This window comes from Stegostoma tigrinum, chromosome 13 (assembly GCF_030684315.1).
Source record: "Stegostoma tigrinum isolate sSteTig4 chromosome 13, sSteTig4.hap1, whole genome shotgun sequence".
NCBI lineage: Eukaryota > Metazoa > Chordata > Chondrichthyes > Orectolobiformes > Stegostomatidae > Stegostoma > Stegostoma tigrinum.
The window spans coordinates 55,627,260-55,651,042 of NC_081366.1; the positions used below are offsets into that span (position 1 = coordinate 55,627,260).

A 23,783-nucleotide genomic window follows, 5' to 3' on the forward strand; every position below is an offset into this window, starting at 1 on the left:
ATGACTTGAGGTGCCCCTTCAAGGCATTATTAAGCCAAAAAATAGACACTGGAACAAGAGAATATTAGGACTGAGGACTAAAACCTATAGCTTTAGCCAAGCATTTGGAGAGTGTCTTAAAGGAGGAAAGGAATTTCACAGCACAGGGTGTAGGCAACTGACAGTATAACCATTAATGACGCAGCAATTAAAGTATTTGAATGCTCAAAAGTCTGGAATTAGAGGGGCTCAGATGTATTGGAGAGCTGAAGGAAATTAGAGATATGGAATAGCAAGGTCCTGGATGGTATTCAAAACAAAGACGAGGGGAATGCAAGCACACAAGTTGCCACAGTCTGCAGAGGGATATAGATATAGGTTAAGCAAATGGGCAATAACTTGGTAGATGGAATATACTGTGGGAAAATGTGAGGTTCTGCACTTTGGCAGAAAGAATACAGGAATTGAATATGATTTAAATTGATGACAACAGAAATGTGCAGGACAGAGGTATGTAGGAATCCTGTTGCATGAATCTCATAAGAAAGCTTACAAGTTTGGCAGGTGACAGGAAAGGCAAATGGAATGTTGGCCTTTATTTCAAAGGAAATGGAGTACAAAAATAGGGAAGGGTTGCTAAAACTATAACTGGAATAATCAAAATAATTTTGAGCCCATTACCTAAGGAAAAATATAGTGAAATTGGAGGCAGTCAGGAGTAGGTTCACAAGGCTGATCCCAGCTGTGGAGAGACTGTCTTACAAGAAGAAGTTGAGTAGGCTGGGCATGGACCCATTGGAGTTTATGAGAATGAAATATAAACTCACTGAAACCTTCTTCGGGATTTGACAGGTTAAATGTAGAAGGGTTGTTTCCCCTTCTGGGAGACTATACGATCAGACACTAAGGGCTTGCTCTTAAGGCAAAGATGAAAAATTATTCTCTCAGACAATAGTGAATGTGGAACTCTTTACCACTAAAGGCTTTGGCCCTTAAGCATTTTTGAGGACAAGATAGTAAAGAAATCATAGGCTATGGGGAAAAGGCAGGAAAATGGAGATGTGGATTACCAGATTAGCAATATTCTTATTGAATAAACAGCAGACTCAAAAGTGTGAATGGCCTACTTTTACTCTGTATGATCTAACGAGAATTTAAAAAATTGTATTGTCACAAGCACTGTAGCACTGCGGTGATTAGTGCAAGCTGAACATGGGAGGAAGTTTTAGATTAGCTTAATATGACACACAAGTCTATTAGACTAATTAAGCATGGAGGTAACAAAAGGATGGAAAAGCATTTCAGCAGAGAAGCTGAGGCAGGGTGGAGATTCAGTCCATTGTGTCCGTGTGGGTCAATGAATCTACTACACAAATCCCATTCTCCAGCTTTTGGCCCTTAGCCCTAGAGGTTGTGGCGACACAAGTGAGTACCTTAAATATTGCTTAGATGTTCCAAGTGCTTCTGACTCAATCATCCTTTCAAACAAGGAGTTCCAGACCTCACCATCCTCTGTGAAGACATTCTCAACTCTCCTCTTAGCATTTCACCTCTTACCTTTAATCTATGCCACTGGTTATTTATTTGTCTACTAATGGAAAAAAGTGCCTTCCTATCCATTTTATACACACAATTCATAATTTATACACCTCTCTCAGGCCCAGTTTCAACCTTTACTGCTCTGAGGAAAGCGACCCCCACCTATCCAATCTATCTTCATACTCAGATCACACCCAGTGCAAGCAGCATTCTGATAAGTCACAAAAAGAAAGTTTCTAAAAAAGCTCAGCAGGTCTGGCTGCATCTATGAAGAAATGGGTTCTGAGGAAGGGTTACCGGACCCAAAACGTTAACTCTTTTCTCCTTCACAGATGCTGCCAGACCTGCTAAGCTTTTCTAGCAACTTTGTTTCTGTTCCTAATTTACAGCGTCTACAGGTCTTTCGGTTTTTATTCTGATAAGTCACCCTTGCAGCCCCTCTTGAGCAATTACATCCTTCTTATTATAGACCAGAACTGCACACAATACTTAGCTTGTGGCCATATCAGCACTTTCTACGATTCCAGCATAACCTTGCTCTTGTATTGTGTGTTTCAGCTATTAAAGTCAAGTATACCATATACAACAATAACAATAACAACAACAAAAACAAAAGTTGTTGGAAAGCTCAGCAGGTCCCGAAGCATCTGTGAAAGAAAAAAACAGAGTTAACGTTTCGGGTCCGGTGACCCTTCTTCAGAACTGATGGTGGCTGGGAAAACGTCAGTTTATATGCAGAAAATAGGGAGATGGGTGGGGTAGGGAGTAAACGATAGGACAGGGCCCAAAGAGAGAGGAAGACAATTGGACAGACAAAGGAGTTGCTAACGATCAGGTTGAGAGGGTGAATAGTTGTTAATGGGGACTGTTTGTGACTAACAGCAGGGGGTGTGTAATGGTAGGCTATGTAGTAACAAGGCCTGGTGTGTGGGGTAGAGGTCTGGGGCATGGGAGAGTTAGGCCCTAAAATTATTGAACTCAATATTGAATCCAGAGGGCTGTTGAGTCCCCAAATGGAAAATGAGGTGTTGTTTCTCCAGCTTGCATTGAGCTTCACTGCAACACTGCAGCAAGCCAGATAGGGAGGCCAGGGAGCAGGGTGGTGCATTAAGGTGGCAGGCAACAGGTAGTTCAGGGTCTTTTTTGTGAGCAGAACCTAGATGTTCTGACAAGTTTACGCTTTGTTTCCCCAATGTACAGGAGACCACATTGTGAGTAGCAAATGCAGTAGACCAGATTCTGGGAAGTGCAGGTGAAGTGTTGCTTCACCTGGAAGGTATGTTTGGGCCCTTGGATACTGGGGAGGGAGGAGGTAAATGGGCAGGTGTTGTAGCTTCACCGGTTTCAGGGGAAGGTGCCATAGGGCTGTGGCGAGGTGTTAGGGGTGAAGGAAGTGTGGACCAGGGCGTCCTAGATGGAACGGTCCCTGCGGAAGGCATACAAGGGAGGGGAAGGTAATGTGTGTCTGATGGTGGTATCTCACTGGAGGTGGCGGAAATGGCGTCTGATGATTTTCTGGATGTGGATGCTGGTGGGATGGTAGGTGAGGATAAGGGGAAACCCTATTGCAGTTGTGGGAGTGAAGAGAAGGGGTGAGGGTTGCGTGCGGGAGATGGGTCTGTCCTGATTGAGTACCTTGTCGACAACAAAGGTGGGGAATCCTCGGCTGAGGAAGAAGGTGGACTTTTCGGAGGTTCCCTTGTCGAAGTTGGCCTCATCTGAACATATGCAACGGGGACAGAGGAACTGAAAGAATGGGATGGAGCCTTTACAGGAAGCAGGGTGTATAGTCCAGATAGCTGTGAGAGTCAGTGAATTTGTAATGGATATCAGTGACCAGTCTATCACCAGAAATGGAAACAGAAATGTCGAGGAAGGGAAGAGAGGAGTCAGAGATAGACCAGATGAAAAAACGAGGGCAGGGTGGAAATTGGAGGACAAATTGATGAAGGTTTTTAACTCCAGATGAGATAGGGAAGCAGCACCGATGATATCGTCAATGTAATTGGAGGAGGAGTTGTGGGTAGGTGCCAGAATAGGACTGGAACAGGGAACGTTCCATGTACCCTTCCAAGAGACAGGCATAACTAGGGCCCATACGGGTACCCCTTCTAAACCTGAAGAAAATGAAAGGAGTTGAAAGAGAAGTTGTTGAGGGTCAGGGCAAGCTCAGCCAAGTGGAGGAGGGTGGTGTTGGGTGGAGATGGTTCAGGTCTTTGCTCCAGGAAGAAGTGGAGAGCCCTAAGACCATCCTGGTGGGGAACAGGCATGTAAAGGATTGTACGTCCATGGTAAAGAGGCGACATCTGGAACAGGTAAACTGAAAGTTTTGAAACCAACGTAAGGAGTCAGAGGAATCACGGATATACGTAGTAAGGATTGGACCAGCCGGAAAAGACCGAGTCAAGGTAGGAAGAAATGAGAGATCCTCACTGATGAAGGGTCTCGGCCCGAAATGTCAGCTTTTGTGCTCCTGAGATGCTGCTTGGCCTGCTGTGTTCATCCAGCTTCACACTTTGTTATTTAGGAAGAGATGAGTTCTGTAACCTTCTTTATTACCTTTTAGGGTCAGTGAATATGCACATCAAGGTCCCTTGGATCTTCAGTAGTTTGGCGGGTCCAACTGTTTATTCAGTAATTACTTCGCTTGTTAGGCCTGTCAGAGAACATTACCTCACACTTTTCTGCATTGAATTGTGTTCACTACTGCTCTGTCCAGCTGATAGTTGATATTCTCCTGCAGTTTACAGCTAATCCTCCTCATTCAGTTTTTCTGCCATATGTGAACTTCTTGATCATATCCCTTACATCTAAGTTCAAATAATTCACGTACATCACATACAGCAAGTGTCTTGGCACAAGCCTTGCAGAACTGGAATGGAAACAGACTTTCAGTCACAGAAGTATTCCTCTACTGCTACCCTCTGCTTTCTGGCATTTAGCCAAATGGTTTCCATGGACTCACTTTCTGGACCCGTCTGCTCCAAGGGACATGATTAGAAGCCTTTCTAAAGTCCATGCAGATCACGTCAAACGATTTACCCTCGTTCAACATTCCCAATTTCCTCCTCAAAAGTTTGATCAAACACAATTTTCCTTGAACCAATCCATGCTGTCAACTATTCCTGATTAATCAGTGTTCTCCAGGTGGAGATATTGTCTCTGTTCCCCACAATTCTTCCTAATAATTATCCATTACTGATTTTAGACTGCTTTAAATGAGAGGCAAGAAGTGTGGAATAAGAAGAGAGGTTCTATAGGAAGAGAAAGCGCTACAGAAAGAGAAAGTGTGTGTACAAGGTCAGCAATAAGAACACTGGACAAGAAGGAGATTGACAAGTTCACCCTCTAGCCAGTGCACTGATTAGGAAAGTTAGTGATGACTCAGATAGGGCAGCTGGGGCTGCTGGTCAAAAACAGACAATAACAATTGTTTCAATGCTTTGGAGAAAGTTAAGTTATAGAGGTAAGTCGTAGGTTTATCTAAGGTGGAGGGGGGGGGGGAGGAGCTCACAGAGTAGAGTCACACAGACCCTTTGGTCTGTTTCATCCACATCAACCAGACATCTGACTTAGTCTCATTTGCCAGCATTTGGCCCATATTCCTCTTAATCCCTTCTTAGTCACATGTCCATCCAGGTGCCTTTTAGATGTTGCAATTGTGCTCACCACAACTTTCTCTGGCAGCTCTTTCAATACACTTACCACCCTCTGCATGAAAAAGTTACCCTTCAGGTCCTTTGTAAATCATTCCTCCTTCACCTTAAACTAATACCGTCTAGTTTTGGACTTCCCCACTTTACCAAGGTCTTTTTCCTATTTACCCTATCCAAGCCTCTCACTATCTTATAAACCTCTGTAAAGGTCACCCCTCAGCCTCTGATGCTCCAACGGCAAAACGTACCAGCCTATTCAGCCTCTCCCCTCAACTCAAACCCTCTTGTCCTGGCAAGATCCTTGTAAATCTTTTCTGCATCCTCCCAAGGTCAACATCTTTTCTACTGAAAGGCACCTAGAATTGTATGCAGTATTCTAAAAGGGGCCTCACCAATGCCATGATGCCCCAGCTTCCATCCCCAATGTTTTGGCCAATGAAGGCAGGCGTATTAAAGGCCTTCTTCACCAACCTATCTGCCCGTAATTCCACTTTCAAGGAAGTATGCACCTGCACTCCAGGTCTCTTCATTCGATAACACTCTCCTGGGCCCTACTATTAACTGATAAGCCCTGCTCAGCTTGCTTTAACAAAATGTAACATCTCACATTTGTCTAAACTCCACCTGAGAATCCTTGGCTCGCTGGCCCATCTGATTAGGTCATAGAACAAAGAACATAGAACATTACAGCACAGTACAGGCCCTTCGGCCCTCGATGTTGTGCCGACCTGTCATACCGATCTCAAGCCCATCTAACCTACACTATTCCATGTACGTCCATATGCTTGTCCAATGACGACTTAAATGTAGCTAAAGTTGGCGAATCTACTACCGTTGCAGGCAAAGTGTTCCATTCCCTTACTACTCTCTGAGTAAAGAAACTACCTCTGACATCTGTCCTATATCTTTCACCCCTCAATTTAAAGCTATGCCCCCTCGTGCTCGCCGTCACCATCCTAGGAAAAAGGCTCTCCCTATCTACCCTATCTAACAGGTACATATTTATTTAGGACACACAGGAGCTTTTCCTTGAATAAGCTCCACATTTCTAATGTGCCAATCCCCTGCAGTTTCCTTCCCCATTCTATGCTCCCTAAATCTTGCCTAATCTCATCGTAATTGCCTTTCCCCCAGCTATAACCCTTGCCCAGTGGTATACACCTATCCCGTTCCATCACTAAAGTAAACATAACAGAATTGTGATTGCTATCACCAAAGTGCTCACCTACTTCCAAATCTAACACCTGGCCGGGCTCATTACCCAGTACCAAATCTAATGTGGCTTTGCCCCTTGTTGGCCTATCTACATACTGTCAGGAAGCCCTCCTGCACACTCTGGACAAAAACTGACCCATCTATAGTACTCGAACATATTGTACTCCAACATAACCTTCCTTCACTACCTACTACACCATCTATTTTGGTGTCATCTGAAACTTACTAACCAAGCCTCCTATATTCACATCCAAATCATTTATCTAAAATGACAAAAAGCAGTGAACCCAGCATCAATCTTTTTGGCAATCTAGCACAACAGCAAAAGAGCGTGAAGTTTGAGAACTAGTGAAGAATTATTGCAGAGCTTTGGGAAAAAGATTACATGAGAGGGTAGAAATTAGAAAAAGGCACAGCAATAGAACAGTGAGGTGAAAATATAATGTAGAGTCATGTTTATGCAACTGTGCTAATACGTTGAAAACCTCAGTATCTTGGTGAATCTGCATTACACGGCCATCAAGTCAAGCCTATGCCTCCTAAGGTACTATGTCCAAAACTGAACAGTAATCTACAAAGCATCCAGCCAGTTATTTTTAAAATCTAGTTCTAAAAAATTCTGTCACTAAAAGTAATACTGTGGTAAAACCCTAATAAAATAATTTGGGTCATTAACTGAACAGAAAAGTTGCATTTCAACACTTGATGGAAATGCGAATCAGAAATTACAAAAACTTCCAGACTAAGGGATAAAAGCACTGAAGCTGTAAAAATATTTAAATAATAGCATACTCACTTACAGACCCTCTGTCGAAGCTCATTACGCAGCTGATTTTTGTTAAGGCTTGGATTCCACTCGTGATTAGCCAAGTGATTGGACACAAAATTGTCAACTCTCTGTCTAAGATTCTGATAGGCTGGCTGTAAATATTAACAATGGATTAAAATAAGGCAAATAAATTTTAACAATTTAAAAATAGTGAACAATATCTTTTCTAACTTGAGCATAATTAAAATCTAATTTATATTTACTTCATACAAATAGCACACTTTTTGAGCAGCACATTACTGTACATGGACACTAATTCATTGACCCATGGTTAGTGCATCGTTTGATCTAGCACCTTCAGCTGGGTCACAAAATCTTAGAAAAGTGGGCAAACCTTTTCCCTCACCACCTCCGAAACAACTAAGTACATGTCCAAAAGCAAGTAATATAGTTATCTCCTTAGCCACACAAGAAGGCAATGCAGAAGTGGAATGAAGATTACAAAATAAAAGACTGCAGAAGGACTGTCGAGAATAACAGCCTACAATCATCTTGGGAGAAAAAGAATTATAAATTCACCTCAAAGCTTCCTGACCAAGTCCACCAACTCTGGAACATTTCCAAATACTAGTAACCCTCATTTTGTTGCCATGTTTATCACAGTTTTGCCTTCACACTATAAAGTTAATGGGCCTACAGTCTGAGCATCAGGAGGAGATTAATATTATGTTGCTTCCCACTCACATCCTCTCGAATTCTCTAACTCTCCAACTTACCAGCACCTGAAGCTGTCCCAAACAATGATAAATAAAAAACTGTAAAAAGAATGCAACACAAATAACTCATTAGACCCAACAAATCAGTCTATTTTACATATGTTGTATTTTTAGCATTACCGATTGAAATACTATTACCTCCCAGTAAACCATAACGAAAACTCCTGACGCTAAAGAAAACCAAGACACGAGGAACAATGATTTAGGAGTTAGTTTTCTTCTGCTTCATCTCCAAGTTCAGTGGTTCTTCTGGATAGTTTATGAGAAAGATTTTGTAAAGCCATATGGACGCAAAGTAAAAAGAACAGCTGGCACTAAATTTAAAGGTAGTATTTTAATCTTTAGGCTCTGCTGAACAGTTTATATAGGTGAATTATTGTTTGTGAGGTATGTCTGCCCTCTGCAATATTCAATGTGCAAACACAACAGCCCAAACCCCAATAACCATGCTTGACACCCTTTATAAAAATCTACACTTAAAGTAATTCTATTGTTACAAACAAACAAAAAAAAATTAGTTAACTCTCTGGGAAATCAATTTTCTCTGAAAGTTCTCATTTTCTACTTGTGTTAAAAATGTGCAAAATATACCATTTTGGATCAATTAAAGATTTTGCACCATTTGCTGAGAAACTACTATCTACGTTCACATTCCTGGGTTCAATACTTAAAAAACATATCTGACATTTATAGAGTATACTGGACTGTTGTCAGAAAATTGCAACTTAGCATTTCAACTCAGTAGCTTGGAGGATGATAAATCATAACTTCGAAGCTCAAAACAGTTTATACAGAATCACATAGCAGAGAAACAGACCCTTCAGTACAACCCATTCCTGCTGATCGAGTTTCCAAAACTGAGCATGTCCCATCTATCTGCATTTGGCCCATATCCCTCTAAACCTTTCCTATTCATGTACCTGTCCAGATATATTTTCAATGTTGTAACTGTAACTGCATCTACTGGTTCCTCTGGCAATTCATTCCACATATGAACCACCCTCTGTGTAAAGGAGTTGCCTCTCAGGCTCCTTTTAAATCTTAAAAGCATGCTCTTTAGTTTTAAACACCCCTACCCTAGGGAAAAGGCCTCTGCTATTCACCTGGTCTATGCCCATCATGATTTTATAAGCCTCTGTATGGTCACCCCTCAATCTCCTACACTCCACTCAATGCACAGTAAATGTCAGCTGAACTCCCTATTGGATTACTAATTCCAATTCACTGATAGCAGTTCAACACTATTTATGCTTAAACTGTGAAGTTTAAACAAACAGCATTACTGCTGTAGGTTTGCTGTCACAAGCTATGTGATTGAATATAAATTCTTTAATTGCTACTTTCATACCATCCTGCTTTGTGCAATTGGCACATGAGCGATTTTCAGTTCTTGTTAAATTTCTCTCCATTTACAGGGCATCAGTAATTGCTCTTAACTCCAACGTCATTCCTCATTCCAAATAATCTTTGCCGACAATAAGAACCTAAGCTATGCAAAGGCTCCGCACCCCACTCCCCTCTTGTTTTCTCTCTCTCTCGCTCTATCTGTCTTGTCAAGAGTCTAGACATGAAACATCCCCTCCTGCCTATCTCCCTCTCTAGAGCAGAACACCAGGTCAAGGGAAAGATTCTTGGTAGTGTAGATGAGCAGAGGGATCTTGGTGTCCATGAACATAGATTCCTGAAAATTGCCACCCCGGTTGATAGTGCTGTTCAGAAGTCTGATGGTGTTTTAGGTCGCATTGGTAGAGGGATTGAGTTCCGGAGACGTAATGTCATGCTGCAACTCTACAAAACGCTAGTGCAGCCTCACTTTGAATATTGCGTGGTTGCTCCATTACAGGAAGGATGTGGAATCATTGGAACAGGTGCAGAGGAGATTTACCAGGATGTTGCCTGGTCTGGAGCAAAGGTCTTATGAAGGAAGGCTGAGAAACTTGGGTCTGTTCTCATTGGAGAGAAGGACGCTAAGAGGGGATTTAACAGAGACATGCAAGATGATCAGTGGATTAGATAAGGTGGACAGTGAGTCTTTTTCCGAGGATGATGACTTCAGCTTGTACAAGGGGGCACAGCTACACATTGAGGGGTGATGGATTTAAGACAGATGTCAGAGGCAGGTTCTTTACTCAGAGAGCGGTAAGGGCGTGGAATGCCCTGCCTGCCAATGTAGTTAACTCAGCCACATGAGGGGCAGTTAAACAGCCCTTGGAGAAGCATATGGTTGACGATGGGATAGTGTAGGGGAATGGGCTTAGATTAGTTCACAGGTCGGCGCAACACGGAGGGCCGAAGGGCCTGTTCTGCGCTGTGTTGTTCTATGTTCTATCTCTCGGCTCCTTCTCTCTGGACCAGAAGCATCCACTCTCACTCTGTCTCGATCTGGACCAGACACCTCAATCATTTCCTGCCTCTCCCTGGATGAGTGGTGTCCTGCCACTCTCTCCCTCTTGATCAGAGAGCCCCTGGCGTGCTTTCCCCCTCTCTGGGCCAGAAGGATCATTTCTCACCCCTCCCTCTCTCCTTCTCCACTCAGCCCCCTTGCCTGGATCAGAGGCGTCCTGCCTCTCTCTTGCTCTCTCTCTCTCTCTCTGTATCAAGAATATCCTCTTCCACATATTCTCTCTGGATGAAAGGCATCCATTCTCGTGCTCCCTTTGGATCAGTGGGATCCTTTGTCTGTCTCTCTAGAACAGAGAGCACCTAATCTCTTTGGACCAGAGGGATCCTCTCCCTCATCCTCTCTGCATTGACCAGAGGCATCCAATCTCTCTTCTGTACTCGTGTATTCTCCCTTTCCGCGGACTCTCTCTGGACCAAATGAAATCTCCACAACTGCCACCACCACCACCATGACTTTCTCACTCTCTGGGTTCGAGGGATCCACTTTCTCTCACCCTCTCTGCCTAGAACAGTGACTTCCTGCCTCTCTCATCCAGTTTCTCTGGAACAGAAACGCTTCAATTCACATACTTTCTCACTCTGCAGCCGAGGCATCAACACTCTCGCCATCTCTCTGTGGACCAGAAGCATTGCTTCTTGTACTCCAGACAAACAGACAGAGAACAGTCATTCACTCATGCGATCGGTCTCTAGACTAGAGGCAGCCACTCTTACTCTCCAGAGCAGAGACATCCCCTTTTGCACTGACCAAATACCCACACCCTCTCCTGCCTATCTTTTACTCCCTATCATTCCTGGCTCTTCTGCTCTCCCTCTGGACAACAGGAAGCACCACTGGCTCTCCCTCTGTCTGCAGCAGAGGAATCCCTTCCGTTTCTCTCTGGATCAGTGGTATCCCTCCCTGCTCTATGCCTCTGGACCAGAGGCATCCCTTCTCGTGTACTGTCTCTCTCTCTCTCCGGGCCAGGGGCATGCCTTCTCGTGCGCGCGCTCTCTCTGGACCAGAGGCATCCCTTCTCGTGCACAATCTCTCTCTCTGGACCAGAGGCATCCCTTCTCGTGTACTCTCTCTCCCTCTCTCTCTGGAACAGTGGCATCCCTTCTCATGCACTCTCTCTCTCTGGGCCAGAGGTATCCCTTCTCGTGCACTCTCTCTCTCTCTGGACCAGAGGTATCCCTTCTCGTGCACTCTCTCTCTGGACCAGAGGTATCCCTTCTCGTGCACTCTCTCTCTCTCTCTCTCTCTCTCTGGACCAGAGGTATCCCTTCTCGTGCACTCTCTCTCTCTCGCTCTCTGGACCAGAGGTATCCCTTCTCGTGCACTGTCTCTCTCTCTCTCTCTCTCTCTCTCTGGACCAGAGGCATCCCTTCTCGTGCACTCTCTCTCTCTCTCTCTGGAGCAGAGGCATCCCTTCTCGTGCACTGTCTCTCTCTCTCTGGACCAGAGGCATCCCTTCTCATGTGCGCGCTCTCTCTGGAGCAGAAGCATCCCTTCCCGTGTGCGCACTCTCTCTCTCTCTGGGCCAGAAGCATCCCTTCTCGTGCGCTCTCTCGCTCTCTCTCTGGACCAGAAGCATGCCTTCTCGTGTGCCGTCTCTCTCTCTCTGGACCAGAGGCATCCCTTCTCGTGCACTCGCGCTCTCTTTCCTTCTTGACCACAGGCATCCCTTCTCGCACGCTGTCTCTCTCTCTCTCTCTCTCTGGACCAGAGGCATCACTTCTCATGTGCGTGCTCTCTTTGGAGCAGAGGCATCCCTTCCGGTGCGCGCGCTCTCTCTCTCTCTCTATCTGGGCCAGAGGCATACCTTCTCGTGCGAGCGTTCTCTTTCTCTATGCCACAGGCATCCCTTCTCGTGCGCTCTCTCTCTCTCTCTGGACCAGAGGTATCTCTTCTACTGCACTGTTTCTCTCTCTCTCTCTGTCCTTGAGGCATCCCTTCTCGTGCGCTGTCTCTCTCTCTTTCTGCACCAGAGGTATCGCTTCTCGTGCGCACGCTCTCTCAGGACCAGAGGCATCCCTTCTCGTGCGCTGTCTCTCTCTCTTTGGACCAGAGGCATCCCTTCTCGTGTGCGCGCTCTCTCTGGACAAGAGGCATCCCTTCTCGTGGGCTGTCTCTCTCTCTCCCTCAGGACCAGAGGCATCCCTTCTAGTGTGCTCGCTCTCTTTGATCCAGAGGCATCCCTTCCTGTGCGTGCGCTTCTCTCTCTCTATCTGGGCCAGAGGCATACCTTCTCGTGCGCGCGTTCTCTTTGTCTATGCCACAGGCATCCCTTCTCATGCGCTGTCTCTCTCTCTCTGGACCCGAGGTATCTCTTCTACTGCACTGGTTCTCTCTCTCTGTCCTTGAGGCATCCCTTCTCGTGCGCTGTTTCTCTCTCTGATCCAGAGGCACCCCTTCTTGTGCGCTGTCTCTCTCACTCTCCGTCGCAGAGGCATCCCTCTCAGTGCGCTGTCTCTCTCTGTCCCAGAGGCGCCCCTTCTTGTGCACTGTCTCACTCATTCTCCGTCGCAGAGGCATCCCTTCTCGTGCACTCTCTCTCTCTCTCTCTGTCCCAGAGGCATCCCTTCTCGTGCGCTGTCTCTCTCTCTCTATCTGGGCCAGTGGCATCCCTTCTCGTGTGCTCTCTCTCTCTGGGCCAGAGGCATCCCTTCTCGTTCGCTGTCTCACTCTGGACCAGAGGCATCCCTTCTAGTGCTCTCTCTCTCTCTCTCTGTCCCAGAGGCATCCCTTCTCGTGCGCTCTCTCTCTGTCCGAAAGGCATCCCTTCTCGTGCGCTGTCTCTCTCTCGACCAGAGGCATCTCTTCTCATGAGTTGTCTCTCTCTCTCTGGGCCAGAGGCTTCCCTTATCGTGGGCTGTCTCTCTCTCTGGGCCAGAGGTTTCCCTTCTCGTTCGCTGTCTCTCTCTCTCTCTCTCTCCGGGCCATAGGCTTCCCTTCTCGTGCACACGCTCTATCTCTCTCTCTGAGCCAGAGGCATCCCTTCTCGTGTGCTGTCTCTCTCTCTTTCTGCACCAGAGGTATCGGTTCTCGTGCGCACGCTCTCTCAGGACCAGAGGCATTCCTTCTCGCGCGCTGTTTCTCTCTCTCTCACTCTCTCTGTGGACCAGCGGCATCCCTTCTCGTGCGCTGTCTCTCTTTTCTCTCTCTCTCTGTGGACCAGAGGCCTCCCTTCTCGTGCACGCGCTCTCTCTGGAGCAGAGGCATCCCTTCTCGCGCGCTGTTTCCTCTCTGTCTCTCTATGGAACAGAGGCACCCCTTCTCGTGCGCTGTTTCTTTCTCTCTCTCTCTCTCTCTCTCTCTCCGTGGACCAGCGGCATGACTTCTCTTGCACAGTCTCTCTCGCTCTCTCTGGGCCAGAGGCATCCCTTCTCATGCGCTGTCTCTCTCTCTTTGGACCAGAGGCATCCCTTCTCGTGTGCGCGCTCTCTCTGGACAAGAGGCATCCCTTCTCGTGGGCTGTCTCTCTCTCTCCCTCAGGACCAGAGGCATCCCTTCTAGTGTGCGCGCTCTCTTTGATGCAGAGGCATCCCTTCCTGTGCGCGCGCTCTCTCTCTCTATCTGGGCCAGAGGCATACCTTCTCGTGCGCGCGTTCTCTTTGTCTATGCCACAGGCATCCCTTCTCATGCGCTGTCTCTCTGATCCAGAGGCATCCCTCTCAGTGCGCTGTCTCTCTCAGTCCCAGAGGCACCCCTTCTTGTGCGCTGTCTCTCTCACTCTCTGTGCCAGAGGCATCCCTTCTCGTGCACTCTCTCTCTCTCTGTCCCAGAGGCATCCCTTCTCGTGCGCTGTTTCTCTATGGGCCAGAGGCATCCCTTCTCGTGCGCTGTCTCTCTCTGGGCCAGAGCAAACCCTTCTCGCGCGCGGTCCCTCTCTGGGCCAGAGGCATCCCTACTCGTGCGCAGTCTCTCTCTGGAGCAGAGGCATCCCTTCTCGTGCACTGTCTCTCTCTCTTTGTGAGCCAGAAGTATCGCTTCTCATGCGCGCGGTCTCTCAGGACCAGCGGCATCCCTTCTCGTGCGCTGTCTCTCTCTGTCCCAGAGGCACCCCTTCTGGTGCGCTGTCTCTCTCACTCTCCGTCCCAGAGGCATCCCTTCTCGTGTGCTCTCTCTCTCTGTCCCAGAGGTATCCCTTCTCGTGCACTGTCTCTCTCTCTCTCTCTGGACCAGAGGCATCCCTTCTCATGTGCGCGCTCTCTCTGGAGCAGAGGCATCCCTGCCCGTGCGCGCGCTCTCTCTCTCTCTCGATCTGGGCCAGAGGCATTCCTTCTCATGCGTACTCTCTCTCTGGGCCAGAAGCATCCCTTCTCGTGCGCTCTCTCTCTCTCTCTCTGGACCAGAAGCATGCCTTCTCGTGTGCCGTCTCTCTCTCTGGACCAGAGGCATCCCTTCTCGTGCACTCTCTCTCTCTCTCTGGACCAGAGGCATCCCTTCTTGTGCACTCTCGCTCTCTCTCCTTCTTGACCACAGGCATCCCTTCTCGCACGCTGTCTCTCTCTCTCTCTGGACCAGAGGCATCCCTTCTCATGTGCGCGCTGTCTCTGGAGCAGTGGCATCCCTTCTCGTGTGCGCGCTCTCTCTGGACCAGAAGCATCCCTTCTCGTGGGCTGTCTCTCTCTCTCCCTCAGGACCAGAGGCATCCCTTCTCATGTGCGCGCTCTCTTTGGAGCAGAGGCATCCCTTCCCGTGCGCGCGCTCTCTCTATCTGTGCCAGAGGCATACCTTCTTGTGCGCGCGTTCTCTTTCTCTATGCCACAGGCATCCCTTCTCGTGCGCTGTTTCTCTTTCTCTCTCTGTGGACCAGAGGCATCCCTTCTCGTGCGTGTGCTGTCTTTGGATCAGAGGCATCTCTTCTTGCACGCTGTTTCTCTCTCTCTCTCTATGGAACAGAGGCATCCCATATCGTGTGCTGTCTCTCTCTCTCTCTCTCTCTCTCTGGGCCAGAAGCATCCCTTTTCGTGTGCGCTCTTTCTCTCTGTCCAAAAGGCATCCCTTCTCGTGCGCTGTTTCTCTCGCTCTCTCTCTGTGCCTGAGGCATCCCTTCTCGTGCGCCGTCTCTCTCTCTGGACCAGAGGCATCCCTTCTCGTGCGCGCGCTCTCTCTCTCTCTCTATCTGGGCCAGAGGCATACCTTCTTGTGCGCTGTCTCTCTCTCTCTGGACCAGAGGTATCTCTTCTACTGCACTGTTTCTCTCTCTCTCTCTGTCCTTGAGGCATCCCTTCTCTTGCGCTGTCTCTCTCGCTGATCCAGAGGCACCCCTTCTCCTGCGCTGTCTCTCTCTCTCTCTCTGTCCTGGAGGCACCCCTTCTTGTGCGTTGTCTCTATGTCCCAGAGGCATCCCTTCTCGTGCAGTCTCTCTCTCTCTCTGTCCCAGAGGCATCCCTTCTCGTGCAGTCTCTCTCTCTCTGTCCCAGAGGCATCCCTTCTCGTGCAGTCTCTCTCTCTCTGTCCCAGAGGCATCCCTTCTCGTGCACTCTCTCTCTCTGTCCCAGAGGCATCCCTTCTTGTGCACTCTCTCTGTCCCAGAAGCATCCCTTCTCGTGCACGGTCTCTCTCCCTCTGGACCACAGGCATGGCTTCTCGTGCACTGCCTCTCTCTGGGTCAGAGTCATCCCTTCTTGTGCGCTGTCAATCTCTCTCTCTGGGCCAGAGGCATCCCTTCTTGTGCGCTGTCAATCTCTCTCTCTGGACCAGAGGCATCCATTCTCATGCGCGCGCTCTCTCTGGACCAGAAGCATTCCTTCTCGTGGGCTGTCTCTCTCTCTCCCACAGGACCAGAGGCATCCCTTCTCATGTGCGCGCTCTCTCTGGAGCAGAGGCAACCCTTCCCACGCCCGTGTTCTCTCTCTTTCTATCTGGGCCAGGGGCATCCCTTCTCGTGCACGCGCTCTCTCTGGACCAGAGGCATCCCTTCTCGTGCACAGTCTCTCTCTCTGGACCAGTGGCATCCCTTCTCGTGCACTCTCTCTCTCTCTCTCTGGACCAGAGGCATCCCTTCTCGTGCACAGTCTCTCTCTCTGGACCAGCGGCATCCCTTCTCGTGCACTCTCTCTCTCTGGACCAGAGGCATCCCTTCTCGTGCACTCTCTCTCTCTCTCTGGACCAGAGGCATCCCTTCTCATGTGCGTGCTCTCTCTCTCTCTCTCTCTCTCTCTCTCGAGACCAGAGGCATCCCTTCTCGTGCACTGTCTCTCTCTCTCTGGACCAGAGGCATCCCTTCTCATGTGCGCGCTCTCTCTGGAGAAGCATCCCTTCCCGTGCGCGCGCTCTCTCTCTCTCTGGGCCAGAAGCATCCCTTCTCGTGCGCTCTCTCTCTCTCTCTGGACCAGAAGCATGCCTTCTCGTGTGCCGTCTCTCTCTCTCTGGACCAGAGGCATCCCTTCTCGTGCACTCTCGCTCTCTTTCCTTCTTGACCACAGGCATCCCTTCTCGCACGCTGTCTCTCTCTCTCTCTCTCTGGAGCAGAGGCATCCCTTCTCGTGTGCGCGCTCTCTCTGGACCAGAAGCATCCCTTCTCGTGGGCTGTCTCTCTCTCTCCCTCAGGACCAGAGGCATCCCTTCTCATGTGCGCGCTCTCTTTGGAGCAGAGGCATCTCTTCCCGTGCGCGCGCTCTCTCTCTCTCTATCTGGGCTAGAGGCATCCCTTCCGGAGCGCGCGCTCTCTCTCTCTCTCTCTATCTGTGCCACAGGCATACCTTCTCGTGCGCGCGCTCTCTCTCTATCTGGGCCAGAGGCATCCCTTCCGGTGCGCGCGCGCTCTCTCTCTCTCTCTATCTGTGCCAGAGGCATACCTTCTCGTGCGCGCGTTCTCTTTCTCTATGCCACAGGCATCCCTTCTCGTGCACTGTCTCTCTCTCTCTGGACCAGAGGTATCTCTTCTACTGCACTGTTTCTCTCTCTCTCTCTGTCCTTGAGGCATCCCTTCTCGTGCGCTGTCCCTCTCTCTTTCTGCACCAGAGGTATCGCTTCTCGTGCGCTGTCTCTCTCTGGACAAGAGGCATCCCTTCTCGTGGGCTGTCTCTCTCTCTCCCTCAGGACCAGAGGCATCCCTTCTCGTGTGCGCGCTCTCTTTGATGCAGAGGCATCCCTTCCCGTGCACACGCTCTCTCTCTCTCTCTATCTGGGCCAGAGGCATCCCTTCCTGTGCGTGCGCTTCTCTCTCTCTATCTGGGCCAGAGGCATACCTTCTCGTGCGCGCGTTCTCTTTGTCTATGCCACAGGCATCCCTTCTCATGCGCTGTCTCTCTCTCTCTGGACCCGAGGTATCTCTTCTACTGCACTGTTTCTCTCTCTCTGTCCTTGAGGCACCCCTTCTCGTGCGCTGTCTCTCTCTCTGATCCAGAGGCACCCCTTCTTGTGCGCTGTCTCTCTCACTCTCCGTCGCAGAGGCATCCCTTCTCGTGCACTCTCTCTCTCTCTCTCTGTCCCAGAGGCATCCCTTCTCGTTTGCTGTCTCACTCTGGACCAGAGGCATCCCTTCTCGTGCTCTCTCTCTCTCTGTCCCAGAGGGATCCCTTCTCCTGCTCTCTCTCTCTCTCTCTCTCTGTGTCCGAAAGGCACCCCTTCTTGTGCGCTGTCTCTCTCTCGACCAGAGGCATCCCTTCTTGTGCGCTCTCTCTCTCTGTGTCCGAAAGGCATCCCTTCTCGTGCGCTGTCTCTCTCTCGACCAGAGGCATCTCTTCTCGTGAGCTGTCTCTCTCTCTCTGGGCCAGAGGCTTCCCTTCTCGTGCGCTGTCTCTCTCTCTCTCTCTCTCTCTGGGCCATAGGCTTCCCTTCTCGTGCGCACGCTCTCTCTGGGCCAGAGGCATCCCTTCTCGTGCGCTGTCTCTCTCTCTCTGGACCAGAGGCATCCCTTCTCGTGTGCGCGCTCTCTCTGGACAAGAGGCATCCCTTCTCGTGGGCTGTCTCTCTCTCTCCCTCAGGACCAGAGGCATCCCTTCTAGTGTGCGCGCTCTCTTTGATGCGGAGGCATCCCTTCCTGTGCGCGCGCTGTCTCTCTCTATCTGGGCCAGAGGCATACCTTCTTGTGCGCGCGTTCTCTTTGTCTATGCCACAGGCATCCCTTCTCATGCGCTGTCTCTCTCTCTCTGGACCCGAGGTATCTCTTCTACTGCACTGTTTCTCTCCCTCTGTCCTTGAGGCATCCCTTCTCGTGCGCTGTCTCTCTCTCTGATCCAGAGGCATCCCTCTCAGTGCGCTGTCTCTCTCCGTCCCAGAGGCATCCCTTCTCGTGCACTCTCTCTCTCTGTCCCAGAGGCATCCCTTCTCGTGCGCTGTTTCTCTATGGGCCAGAGGCATCCCTTCTCGTGCGCTGTCTCTCTCTGGGCCGGAGCAAACCCTTCTCGCGCGCGGTCTCTCTCTGGGCCAGAGGCATCCCTGCTCGTGCGCAGTCTCTCTCTGGACCAGAGGCATCCCTTCTCGTGCGCTGTCTCTCTCTCTTTGTGAACCAGAAGTATCGCTTCTCATGCGCGCGGTCTCTCAGGACCAGCGGCATCCCTTCTCGTGCGCTGTCTCCCTCTGTCCCAGAGGCACCCCTTCTGGTGCGCTGTCTCTCTCACTCTCCGTCCCAGAGGCATCCCTTCTCATGTGCTCTCTCTCTCTGTCCCAGAGGCATCCCTTCTCGTGCACTGTCTCTCTCTCTCTGGACCAGAGGCATCCCTTCTCATGTGCGCGCTCTCTCTGGAGCAGAGGCATCCCTGCCCGTGCGCGCGCGCTCTCTCTCTCTCTCTCTCTGGGCCAGAGGCATTCCTTCTCATGCGTACTCTCTCTCTGGGCCAGAAGCATCCCTTCTCGTGCGCTGTTTCTCTCGCTCTCTCTGGACCAGAGGTATCCCTTCTCGTGCGCCGTCTCTCTCTCTCTCTCTGGACCAGAGGCATCCCTTCTCATGTGCGCGCTCTCTCTGGAGCAGAGGCATCCCTGCCCGTGCGCGCGCTCTCTCTCTCTCTCTGGGCCAGAGGCATTCCTTCTCATGCGTACTCTCTCTCTGGGCCAGAAGCATCCCTTCTCGTGCACTCTTGCTCTCTCTCCTTCTTGACCACAGGCATCCCTTCTCGCACGCTGTCTCTGTCTCTCTCTCTCTGGACCAGAGGCATCCCTTCTCATGTGCGCGCTGTCTCTGTAACAGTGGCATCCCTTCTCATGTGCGCGCTCTCTCTGGACCAGAGGCATCCCTCCTCATGTGCGCGCTCTCTTTGGAGCAGAGGCATCCCTTACCGTGCGCACGCTCTCTCTCTCTCTCTATCTGTGCCAGAGGCATACCTTCTCATGCGCGCGTTCTCTTTCTCTATGCCACAGGCATCCCTTCTCGTGCGCTGTCTCTCTCTCTCTCTGGACCAGAGGTATCTCCTCTACTGCACTGTTTCTCTCTCTCTCTCTCTGTCCTTGAGGCATCCCTTCTCGTGCGCTGTCCCTCTGCCTGATCCAGAGACACCCGAAGGTGTCCTGCGCTGTCTCTCTCTCTCTCTGCCCCAGAGGCACCCCTTCTTGTGCACTGTCTCTCTATGTCCCAGAGGCATCCCTTCTCGTGCGCTGTCTCTTTCTCGACCAGAGGCATCCCTTCTCGTCAGCTGTCTCTCTCTCTCTCTCTCACTGAGCCAGAGGCTTCCCTTCTCGTGCGCTGTCTCTCTCTGTCCCAGAGGCACCCCTAATCGTGCGCTGACTCTCTCTCTCACTGTCCCAGAGGGATGCCTTCTCGTGTGCTGTCCTCTCTCTCTATCTGGGCCAGAGGCATCCCTTCTCGTGCGCTCTCTCTCTCTGGGCCAGAGGCATCCCTTCTCATCCGCTGTCTCTCTCTGGGCCAGAGGTATCCCTTCTCGTGTGCTGTCTCTCTCTCTTTCTGCACCAGACATATCGCTTCTCATGCGCACGCTCTCTCAGGACCAGAGGCATTCCTCCTCGTGCGCTGTTTCTCTCTCTCTCACTCTCTCTGTGGACCAGAGGCCTCCCTTCTCGTGCACGCGCTCTCTCTGGAGCAGAGGCATCCCTTCTCGCGCACTGTTTCCTCTCTCTCTCTCTCTGTGCAACAGTGGCACCCCTTCTCGTGCGCTGTTTCTTTCTCTCTCTCTCTCCTTGGACCAGCGGCATGACTTCTCCTGCGCAGTCTCTCTCGCTCTCTCTGGGCCAGAGGCATCCCTTCTCGTGCGCTGTTTCTCTCTCTCTGTCCCAGAGGCATCCCTTCTTGTGCACTCTCTCTCTCTCTCTCTGTCCCAGAGGCATCCCTTCTTGTGCACTCTCTCTCTCTCTCTCTGTCCCAGAGGCATCCCTTCTCGTGTACTCTCTCTCTCGCTCTGTCCCAGAGGCATCCCTTCTCGTGCACTCTCTCTCTCTCTCTCTGTCCCAGAGGCATCGCTTCGCGTGCGCTCTCTCTCTCTGTCCCAGAGGCATCCCTTCTCGTGCGCTGTTTCTCTATGGACCAGAGGCATCCCTTCTCGTGCGTTGTCTCTCTCTCTCTGGGCCAGAGCGAACCCTTCTCGTGCGCTGTCCCTCTCTGGGCCAGAGGCATCCCTGCTCGTGCGCAGTCTCTCTCTCTTTGTGAACCAGAAGTATCGCTTCTCGTGCACGCGCTCTCTCAGGACCAGCGGCATCCCTTCTCGTGCACTGTTTCTCTTTCTCTCTCTGTGGACCAGAGGCATCCCTTCTCGTGCGTGTGCTCTCTTTGGATCAGAGGCATCTCTTCTTGCGCCCTGTTTCTCTCTCTCTCTATGGAACAGAGGCATCCCATCTCATGTGCTGTCTCTCTCTCGGCCAGAGGCATCCCTTCCCATGCGTGCGCTCTCTCTATCTGGGCCAGAGGCATACCTTCTCGTGCGCGCGTTCTCTTTGTCTATGCCACAGGCATCCCTTCTCATGCGCTGTCTCTCTCGCTCTGGACCCGAGGTATCTCTTCAACTGCACTGTTTCACTCTCTCTCTCTCTGTCCTTGAGGCATCCCTTCTCGTGCGCTTGTCTTTCTCTCGGTTCCAGAGGCACCCCTTCTCCTGCGCTGTCTCTCTCTCTATCTCTCTGTCCCAGAGGCAACCCTTTTCCTGCGCTGTCTCTCTCTCTGTCCCAGAGGCACCCCTTCTTGTGCGCTGTCTCTCTCACTCTCCGTCCCAGAGGCATCCCTTCTTGTGCGCCGTTTCTCTATAGACCAGAGGTATCCCTTCTCGTGCGCTGTCTCTCTCTCTCTGTGGGCCAGAGCGAACCCTTCTCGCGCGCTGTCCCTCTCTGGGCCAGTGGCATCCCTGCTCATGCGCAGTCTCTCTCAGGACCAGCGGCATCCCTTCTCGTGCGCTGTTTCTCTTTCTCTCTCTGTGGACCAGAGGCATCACTTCTCGTGCATGTGCTCTCTTTGGATCAGAGGCATCTCTTCTTGCGCGCTGTTTGTCTCTCTCTCTCTCTCTCTCTCTATGGAACAGAGGCATCCCATCTCGTGCGCTCTCTCTCTCTATCTGTGCCAGAGGCATACCTTCTCGTGCGCGCGTTCTCTTTCTTTATGCCACAGGCATCCCTTCTCGTGCGCTGTTTCTCTATGGACCAGAGGCATCCCTTCTCGTGCGCTGTCTCTCTCTTTCTCTCTGGGCCAGAGCGAACCCTTCTCGTGCGCTGTCCCTCTCTGGGCCAGAGGCATCCCTGCTTGTGCGCAGTCTCTCTCTCTTTGTGAACCAGAAGTATCGCTTCTCGTGCGCGCACTCTCTCAGGACCAGCGGCATCCCTTCTCGTGCGCTATTTCTCTTTCTCTCTCTGTGGACCAGTGGCATCCCTTCTCATGTGCGTGCTCTCTTTGGAGCAGAGGCATCCCTTCCCGTGCGCGCGCTCTCTCTCTCTCTCTCTCTCTCTATCTCTGCCAGAGGCATACCTTCTCGTGCGCGCGTTCTCTTTCTCTATGCCACAGGCATCCCTTCTCGTGCGCTGTCTCTCTCTGAACCAGAGGCACCCCTTCTTGTGCGCTGTCTCACTCACTCTCCGTCCCAGAGGCATCCCTTCTCGTGCGCTGTTTCTCTATGGGCCAGAGGCATCCCTTCTCGTGCGCTGTCTCTCTCTGGGCCAGAGCAAACCCTTCTCGTGCGCTGTCTCTCTCTGGACCAGAGGCACCCCTTCTTGTGCGCTGTCTCTCTCACTCTCCGTCCCAGAGGCATCCCTTCTTGTGTGCTCTCTCTCTCTGTCCCAGAGGCATCCCTTCTCATGCACTCTCTCTCTCTGTCCCAGAGGTATCCCTTCTCGTGCACTGTTTCTCTTTCTCTCTCTGTGGACCAGAGGCATCCCTTCTCATGTGCGCGCTCTCTTTGGAGCAGAGGCATCCCTTCCCGTGCGCGCGCTCTCTCTCTCTCTCTATCTGTGCCAGAGGCATACCTTCTCGTGCGCGCGTTCTCTTTCTCTATGCCACAGGCATCCCTTCTCGTGCGCTGTCTCTCTCTGTCCCAGAGGCACCCCTTCTTGTGCGCTGTCTCACTCACTCTCCGTCCCAGAGGCATCCCTTCTCGTGCGCTGTTTCTCTATGGGCCAGAGGCATCCCTTCTCGTGCGCTGTCTCTCTCTGGGCCAGAGCAAACCCTTCTCGCGCGCGGTCCCTCTCTGGGCCAGAGGCATCCCTGCTCGTGCGCAGTCTCTCTCTGGACCAGAGGCACCCCTTCTTGTGCGCTGTCTCTCTCACTCTCCGTCCCAGAGGCATCCCTTCTCGTGTGCTCTCTCTCTCTGTCCCAGAGGTATCCCTTCTCGTGCGCTCTCTCTCTCTGTCCCAGAGGTATCCCTTCTCGTGCGCTCTCTCTCTCTGTCCCAGAGGTATCCCTTCTCGTGCACTGTCTCTCTCTCTCTCTCTCTGGACCAGAGGCATCCCTTCTCATGTGCGCGCTCTCTCTGGAGCAGAGGCATCCCTGCCCGTGCGCGCGCTCTCTCTCTCTCTCTCTGGGCCAGAGGCATTCCTTCTCATGCGTACTCTCTCTCTGGGTCAGAAGCATCCCATCTCATGTGCGCGCTGTCTCTGGAGCAGTGGCATCCCTTCTCGTGTGCGTGCTCGCTCTGGACCAGAAGCATCCCTTCTCGTGGGCTGTCTCTCTCTCTCCCTCAGGGCCAGAGGCATCCCTTCTCATGTGCGCGCTCTCTTTGGAGCAGAGGCATCCCTTCCCGTGCGCGCGCTCTCTCTCTATCTGGGCCAGAGGCATCCCTTCCCGTGCGCGCGCTCTCTCTCTATCTGTGCCAGAGGCATACCTTCTCGTGCGCGCGTTCTCTTTCTCTATGCCACAGGCATCCCTTCTCGCGTGCCGTCTCTCTCTCTGGACCAGAGGCATCCCTTCTCGTGCACTCTCGCTCTCTCTCCTTCTTGACCACAGGCATCCCTTCTCGCACGCTGTCTCTCTGGACCAGAGGCATCCCTTCTCATGTGCGCGCTGTCTCTGGAGCAGTGGCATCCCTTCTCGTGTGCGCGCTCTCTCTGGACCAGAAGCATCCCTTCTCGTGGGCTGTCTCTCTCTC

At 51.0% G+C, this 23,783-nt stretch overlaps 1 protein-coding gene across 2 annotated transcripts in view; it reads right to left on the minus strand.

The window, feature by feature from the left end:
• bod1 (biorientation of chromosomes in cell division 1) overlaps positions 1 to 23,783 on the minus strand; it is a 51,908-nt gene that overhangs the window by 9,845 nt on the left and 18,280 nt on the right. For both annotated transcript variants that reach the window (XM_048543353.2, XM_048543354.2), the window contains exon 2: positions 7,186 to 7,310. In XM_048543353.2, the coding sequence (XP_048399310.1) occupies positions 7,186 to 7,310 (125 nt within the window). The remainder of the gene's footprint in view (positions 1 to 7,185; positions 7,311 to 23,783) is intronic.